The following is an 8,036-nucleotide window of genomic DNA, read 5'->3' on the forward strand; positions in this document are numbered from 1 at the left end:
AACTATTCCCATATGGACCCACCGGTTTCTGTGAGCGGGTCAAAGCGGATCCGGTATTTCCGTCTCGTCAGTCAGAACTCGGGTCGCCTGTTACCAACATTTCAGGTTTTATTTGAAAGAAAACAACAATAAATAAAGAGCAGAACAGCGGCGAGGACTCGGAGCCTCCAGCCAATCAGAGCGCTTCCTCCTCCTGATCTGATTGGACGTCTCGTTTTCAGCTCCAGCCACAAAGAATAAAAATCTTTTTTTTTCTACAAAACTCACCAGAACCTTAAATCCCTGCTTCGGGCTTGAATTACACATGATCTGGATAAATACCTGATCAGGAACCGACCCACTGCAGTTCTTGGTGTGGAAAGGTCCGTTTAAAGTCCGACAGAACCGAGCAGAACCAAAGACAGTCCTCCAGCGGCTCAAACACCGACCCGTACGGTTCCTGGTCCGGGGATCTTCAGAGGTTCTCTCTGTACATTTATACATCTTTACATGTTGCTATATTAGTGCCTGGTTCCCACAGTTCTGATGGTTCTGCTCCTATACGGCGCCTCCCGGCCCGCCGCCGCCGCCCCGCGTTCTCAGCTCGTGCCAAAGTTTGACGAAGGGCTCCCGGTTCCTCCAGATCAGGTCGTGGCCAAACAGGATGTACCATCTGGGGAGAGACGCAGCGCATCAGAACCACACACAGACTGGACCCCTGTGATCCGGGCCGGGCCAGAACCACTGAGCTATATTATACACTGGAGTCCTAATAGCCGCTGTTAGAACGAGTCGCTTTGAAGCCACCAGCCGCCATATTGGTACTCCCTATTTCCCCCCAGTAACTAGGGAATATGCGCGCTACAGCATCGAATAACGAGGATTTTCTCATGTTCAGGGGGGGCTTAAGACTTTTAAAATGTAAAATGCCATATAGTTTTATGTTATGTTCTAAAACTATCAAGTACTGAGAAAGTCATGTGCTGAAATATTTTGCATTTTATTAATTAATTTATATATATATATATATATATATATATATATATATATATATATATATATATATATATATATATATATATGTGTATATATATATATATGTACACATATATATATATATATATATATATATATACACATATATACATATACACATATTTATATTTAATATGAATAACATAAAATATTTCAGCAACTAATTTCCTAGTAGTTGATAGTTTTGTACATCCACTGACTGTAGAATTACCTGTGAAACGTTTTCACTCAGCCAGAAAACTGATTGAATCCTGTGGGATTCTGTGAGAGTAGGGAGTAGCAAGATGGCGGCCAGTGACTTCAGTTTTTCGGCTAAATCAGCACTCCAGTGTATTATACAGCTCAGTGGCCAGAACTCGGTCCGAGGTGTTACAGGAAGACAACACCGCCCCCTACAGAGCAGCCTGGGAATTACAGCCAAACCTCCGGGATTTTAAAAAGAAAGCACACCCCGCTTCAAGACAGAACCGACCGGGTCTTTGACAGGTTCTGGAAGAATTTACGCCCACCCTGAGAGGGAACCAGAACCAGAACCGAGCGGCCAGCCTCTGTTAAACATGAAGCTGAAACACAGAGGGAAGCACCGAGCGGTCCATCTGGTACCGGGGGTCCACTCGGTTCTCCTTCACACAGATGTTTAGTGAGGACTTTTAACCAGTCTGGCTGCTGGAGGGTTGAAGGAGAAAGACTCTTTCCTCCAGAACCAAGATGGCAGCAGAACTGAGGTTCTGGATGAAGGACCAGAGGAGACCAGAGCTGGACGATAATTCAATAACAATATTTATCGATCTACAGACGTATATAGATTATAAAAAAATTATATTTATTATAATTTTTATATATATATTTACTATAAATTATTTTAAAAAAGGGTTATTAAAAAGTTCAATAGTAAAAAACGTTTCCTTCCAGTTGCATTCTATCATGTAGGTTAATATTACATCATTAATCCTCCCAGCCAATCACAGCGCAGACCCAGGAACCAAGCTCCGCCCCCTTCAGAGAGGTCAGAGATCACACCTTTTTTAAAAACTTGTAGTTTTGGTAAAAAGTTGGTTGAATAAAGGGTTGAGCTTGAATTCAGTGTTTGTCTCTTTATCTAAAAGTATGTTGCTAAGCAACAGCATAAAATTGCCAGGGCTTAAAATATATGTTTTCAATTTGTTGATAATTATCGATAACGATCCAATATGATTTATATTTTATCCATACGTTTTTTTATCTATATCGTCCAGCCCTAGAGGAGACCATGATGGAGGAACCAAACACAGCAGGTTCCTCCTATGGTGAAGCATGGTGGGGGTGGGGGGGGGCTGATGCTGTGGGTTGGTCTGCAGCCATCTTGGTCCAGGAAACTCTGACTGGGCGGAACCATTGGGTACCAGCTTCAGAATGCTGTCAGAACCTCCCAGTGGGACAGGGTGTACTTTCTTTTCCCCTGGACTGAGCAAACGGAGCGACTCACATCCCAAACAGGGCGCCGCCTAGATGGGCGGCGTGGTCGAACAGCTTCCATCCCAGCACCAAGCCCGCCGCATCCATGGCAACGATGACCTTCAGCGCCTGCAGACACGGGGAGAGACAGAGGGTGAGGCGGCGCCGGCGGCTCAGACGCAGCAGAGGAGGAGGAGGAGGAGTGTGTTACGTTGGCGGCGCTGAAGGTGAACATGGGGAGGAAGATGATGGCCAGCTTGGCTTCAGGCATTTTGGTGCAAACCGCAGCCAGGATGGTCATGATGGCGCCGGACTGGAAAACAGGAAACAAAAACAGGTTGGAGAGGAGGTCCAGAACCCTGCAGGAGGCGCCAGGAGGAAGGTGCTGCTCACCGCTCCCAGAGACGGACTGAACCTCCCGGAGGCCACCTTACAGACGTAGCTGACAAAGGTGGAGATGACACCTGCACAGAGGAGAGGAAGAGGTCAGCACCAGCTTCTGGGCCCACCGCCCGCACCGCCTCACCAGGAGCTGGCACACCTGCAGACAGGTAGACGGCCATGAACTGCTCTCGGCCCAGCATGGAGACGGCGCTGGTGGAGAAGCTCCACAGGACGTACATGTTGGCGGCCATGTGGAAGAAGGAGAAGTGGCTGAAGGTGGAGAGGAGCATCGGCGAGCAGAGCGACTCTGCAGGAGGAAACACCAGAGAGTCGGTTAATGGCCGCCGCGCCGCGCCGCCGGCCGCCCGGGTCAGAGGTCAACTCACTGGAGGCGGGGTTGGAGGTGAAGTAGCGGACCATGAGGCGCTGCAGGGAGGGAACCCGCCAGCAGCAGAACACCACCGCGTTGGCAGCGATGATTCCTGCAGGAGGAAGAGGAGCAGAAGGTTAATTTAGGGCTGGGCAATATAAAAAAAGGCTTATCGATAAAAAAATGCATATTGATCGATATCGATAATTATATAAGATATTTTATGTGCAGCTCTGCCTGGACATTTTATGATATTGCTAAATGATTTGATTTAAATAAAGAACACAAACACAGAATTCCAATTAAATCTTTATTTAACCAACTTTTTTAACCATAACAGAATTTTTTTTAAGAAAAATAACTTAAGAAACCTGAGTTATGTTATTAAATACTGACAACGAATAAACTAAAGTGACCAGTAAAATGACCAAATAAATTAATTAGAATAGCCTAATTAGGTGGGAATAGTTCACTAGTTACTCCTCAGGTTTCATAACTGAGAGGCTGACGCAGAGCTGAGGTCCGATTGTGGCGTGTTGCACAATTTAGGGAGCGCTGTTAGAGAAAAACTTGCGTCCCGGAACTTTATATCGCGGATCAAGAGTGGCGAGTAATTGTTTGAAGCCAGATTTTTCAGCTGCAGAGAACAGCAGCATGTCCATCACTATGAAGCACGTTACTGCATGCCTGATGTCCTTATGCTGCTTGGACGCTTTGTCATTTTATCACAAAGAAGGGAGCCCATTTTAGCTGCTGTACCTGCTTTGTTTTGGAAGAAGTTCCAGAAAATTCCGACGACGACGCAGAGCGGTGATGAATACTGGTGGGTTGCGTTACCAGACTCTGCTTTTACCGGTTCCTTGCAAGTTTTACAAATCACTGTTGTTTATTTCTATCAGGCTGGTGAACTAGTAAAACCTCGTTTTGGGACCGTTTCCTCCGCCGCTCCTTGCTGCGACATATTCACGTGCTCTGTGTTGTGGTTTGAGAGGGCGGGGCTTAGTGACGGCGTGCCGACTGTAGTGAGGAAGTAAAACTGTCTATCGAACTTTTTATCGACCCTATTTTTTCCTATCACGCCCCACGTCTATCAATCGATATATATTGTTATCGAATTATCGCCCAGCCTTACGTTAATTAGAATAAAACGTTCTCAGATCTGTTCCAGAACCAGAGCTGCTGCAGCAGGACCGGGTTCTGGCTGTCCGGCCCAACAGACTCAGGAAGGAAGCAGGCGGGGGGGGGGGGGGGGGGGGGGGGGGGGGGGGGAGACTCACCTGTGACGGTCTTCTGGCCCTCCGTCAGGCTGTTCCACCATTGGTTGATCTGAAACACAGACAGCCAATCATTCTCCTGCTACCCAGGAACCATCCCCCCCCCCACTGAACCGGCTCTGGAGTCGCACTCGTTACCTCCCTGCGCAGATCTCCTCGTTTCTGAGGCCGCACCCTCTCCAGCCAATCGGCTCGCAGCCCGTCAAAGTAGCCCTGGACGCGGGACTTGAGCGCCTCGTACTGCCAGATGGCCGCGGCGCCGAAGGAGCAGCCTGTAAACTGACATGGCGTTAGCACCTGTCCGTGACATCACCGATGAGGTCATGGTCTGCCAGGTGGCTCCGCCTACCCCCACGGTGAAGAGGAACGGCCTGACGAGTCGGCTGAAGGTCCGCGGGGAGCTGAAGGGAGGCTGCATGGGGGCCCGGTTCTGGACCACGGGCTCAGAGTGGGCCGGGACCAGGTCCTCCGGCTTCTTTGGTTCTGGTTTCCTGGCGGCTTTCCTGAAGCCACATCTCTGCTGGAGGCTGCCGGGCCACCTGCTGGAACCACAGGACAGAACATGACCCAATCTGGTTCTGACCCGAAATAACAAACTCATACGATCACAGCGGCACGAGCAAATAAGAACGACCGGACCGGTTCTCCGCCTGATTCCACAGGTGGAGGCTGCAACCACTGAGGACCTGAGGGGAAAACGGACCTCTTCCAGGACGGGACTACTTCCTGGATGAAACGGGTCGATGTTTTCCACTCAGATGGTCGTCCTTATGCTGCGTATTCAAAGAGTGAGAAGAAGTCTTCTTCTCTGGGCTCGCCACAGCGACTCATCTTCTCCATCCTGTCTCACAGCAGCTGCCTTCATGTCCTCCTTACCTCCATCCATGAACCTCCTCTCTGGTCCTCCTTCCAGCCTCAGCCTCCTTCTACTGATGTCCTCACCTTCCCTCCTCTGTCCGTCTCAGTCTGGCTTCATCTCCAGAACATCTAACCTGAGCCGTCCCTCTGATGGACTCCTTCCTGATCCTCTCCATCCTGGTCTCTCCCAGAGAACCTCAGCATCTTCATCTCTGCCTCCTGCCTCTTCCTCAGCTCCTCCGTCTCTAAACCAGACACCATCTCTGGTCTCACCACCATCTTCTACCTTTCCTTCTCACTGAGACTCTTTCATCACACAACCCTCCTGACCTTTTTCTCCACCCGTTAGAACCTCCTTGGAGGCGTTTCTTCACCTCTTTTCCACACTCACTGTTGCTCTGGACTGTTGACCCTAAGGACTTGATGTCCTCCACCTTCTTCATCTCTGCTCCCTGAAACCTCACAGCTCCACCTGGATTCATCTCATTCACACCCATGGATTCAGACTTAGACCTTCATTCCTCTCCAGGACAGACCTCCGTCTCTCTAGATTCCCTCCAGCGCAGATCACAACGTCATCAGCAAACATCATAGTCCATGGAGACTCCTGTCTGAGGTCAGGGGTCAACCTGTCCATCACCACAGTAACAGGAAGGAGCTCAGACTCCCTCCACTTCCACCACCAACAACACACCTGACACCACTAGTATAATAATAATAATAATAATAATAATAATAATAATAAATCCTAATTATTATTATTATTATTATTATTATTATTATTATTATTATTATAGCATTCATTCCTGAGATCAGAGCAATTAGCCAGAGTTGCTAATGCTAACTGTAGCTCAGGAAGTAAATAAATCAGCTGCGACATCAGAATCATTTGATATAAAAACAAAATCTAACTAGACGGTTGCTTTCATGCATGTTTCTGTAACTTTTGATATTTTAATTTAAATGAATAAGCCAAACCGAGAGTGAAGCTGAGCCCAATAAGAAGCAGCAGCTAACTGTGACCCAATAAGCTGGAGTCCTTGATGCTAACAGGATGCTAACTGATGCTAACAGATGCTAACGCCACTCAGCGGAGCTCTCTGGGACACCAGCCGGGTCCGGCGGCTTGTCCTCCGGCCTATGTGCTCACTGACCTTCCTCCCCTCACGGAGCAAAGGAACGGGTCTCCTCCGGTCAGTCTGCAGAGCACCGAGCAGCTCCTCCAGGCCATGTTGCAATCCTCCGGTCACCGGTATGTTCGCCGCTACCGGATCTTGATGGACTGAGCCCAGAAGCCGGAACCACAGCGACACCCAGAGGACAGAAGGTGACACAGCAGGCTTTGGGGAAAAAAACAAAACCATAAAAAGTGTCATAAAGGCGAATCAACACATCCGTCTGGAACTTTAAAATAAAAATGAAATGAAAATATAAAAACTAAATTTGAAATAACTGAAATAATAAAATAACTGAAATAATAAAAACACAAAAAACAAAAATAAAAACACATCAACTACAACAAATTAAATATCAGTTTTACCATGAGAATCACCTTTAAGTTCCGACATAGCTTATTGTAGCAAACACGCAGGTTAACCATTGCTCTCTAGAACGGGATAGAATAGAATAGAATAGAATAGAATAGAATAGAATAGAATAGAATAGAAACAGAAACACTCTTGCCCCATAGTGGAGAAATTCAAAGAGCTGTTTCACAAAACCAAGATAATGGATTTAAAAGGGATTATTCTTCACATATGGACTGTCCAGAATTGAGCATGTGCAGAGTGTATCTAATATTTCATGGTTTATTTACTTTTTTTTTACTGAGCAATCGTAACTGTTATAACTGTCCCCCTGATAGAGTGACTGTAAAACGTGGCCCACGTGGCCTTTATTTTAAGGCGCTATAGCATAAATAGTGTCTTTGGTGCATAGGGTCATAGATAGGCAACTGCATTGCATTCAGTTTCTCTACATTTGCTAATTTTGTTTTTTAAACTTTAAGATACAGAGCTTTCAGTACCTTAAGTCATCATCCAGGTCCTTATTTTATGATCTTACAGTTCACCTGAGCCAGCACTGAAGATTCAGATCACATTCACCATGATTGAAACATGGTTTACACGTCGGCTAAACATCCTCTGTAATATGTTTTGTTTTGAAAATAGCTTAAAACATCAAAACCATTGAAAGTCTTTGTAATCAGATCCAAGACGCATGATTTTAAAAAAGCAGCAATGATCCAGAATCAGAAATCTTTATTGTCATTGTGTGACCGTAATAAAATCTTGGTGGAACACCGACTCAGAAGTCACACAAACGGGACGTGATGATCAAATAGTTAAAGGCACCGACACTTCCTGAGAAACTAACAGTGCGCAGATAGGCCTTAGCATCTGATAAGATTTAAATGTAAATTACTGTAGAGTTACATGAATAAATCCGACCAAGCACGCCCTGAAAGGCTGAATAGTGCTGCAAATAGTCATTAGAAAAAATGTAAATGTTCAAGTTAATTGATGCTCCAGTGAAAAAAGACAGCTAGCACTCAGTTTACAGGATGAGGTAAAAATACTGTTTATTTTATGTTGTTTGGCATTCTCTTTGTTGCTCCTTTATAATAGCAGCAGTGTTTCTTTCTTGAGTCTGATGAGCTTCAGCCTCCATTAAAAGATGTTGCTCTTTGGTTTAAACTGTAC

The 8,036-nt window shown here is 46.2% G+C and overlaps 1 protein-coding gene across 2 annotated transcripts; it reads right to left on the reverse strand.

The window, feature by feature from the left end:
* Positions 1–90: 90 nt before the first annotated feature.
* Positions 91–6,660, reverse strand: LOC105915684 (presenilins-associated rhomboid-like protein, mitochondrial). 2 transcript variants are annotated; one of them, XM_012849872.3, is made up of 10 exons: positions 6,489–6,660; positions 4,826–5,015; positions 4,615–4,755; positions 4,480–4,528; positions 3,219–3,314; positions 2,990–3,139; positions 2,842–2,912; positions 2,660–2,761; positions 2,480–2,577; positions 91–652 (listed from the first exon to the last, which is right to left on the reverse strand). In XM_012849872.3, exons 1-10 carry the CDS (start codon positions 6,563–6,565, stop codon positions 538–540), a joined length of 1,089 nt encoding a protein of 362 aa, XP_012705326.2. In that variant the 5' UTR covers positions 6,566–6,660; the 3' UTR covers positions 91–537. The 2 variants fall into 2 exon arrangements, with proteins under 2 accessions (XP_012705326.2, XP_012705325.2); XM_012849871.3 differs by having other exon boundaries at positions 4,826–5,018.
* Positions 6,661–8,036: the final 1,376 nt, after the last annotated feature.

Source organism: Fundulus heteroclitus, unplaced genomic scaffold (assembly GCF_011125445.2).
Source record: "Fundulus heteroclitus isolate FHET01 unplaced genomic scaffold, MU-UCD_Fhet_4.1 scaffold_44, whole genome shotgun sequence".
Lineage (NCBI taxonomy): Eukaryota > Metazoa > Chordata > Actinopteri > Cyprinodontiformes > Fundulidae > Fundulus > Fundulus heteroclitus.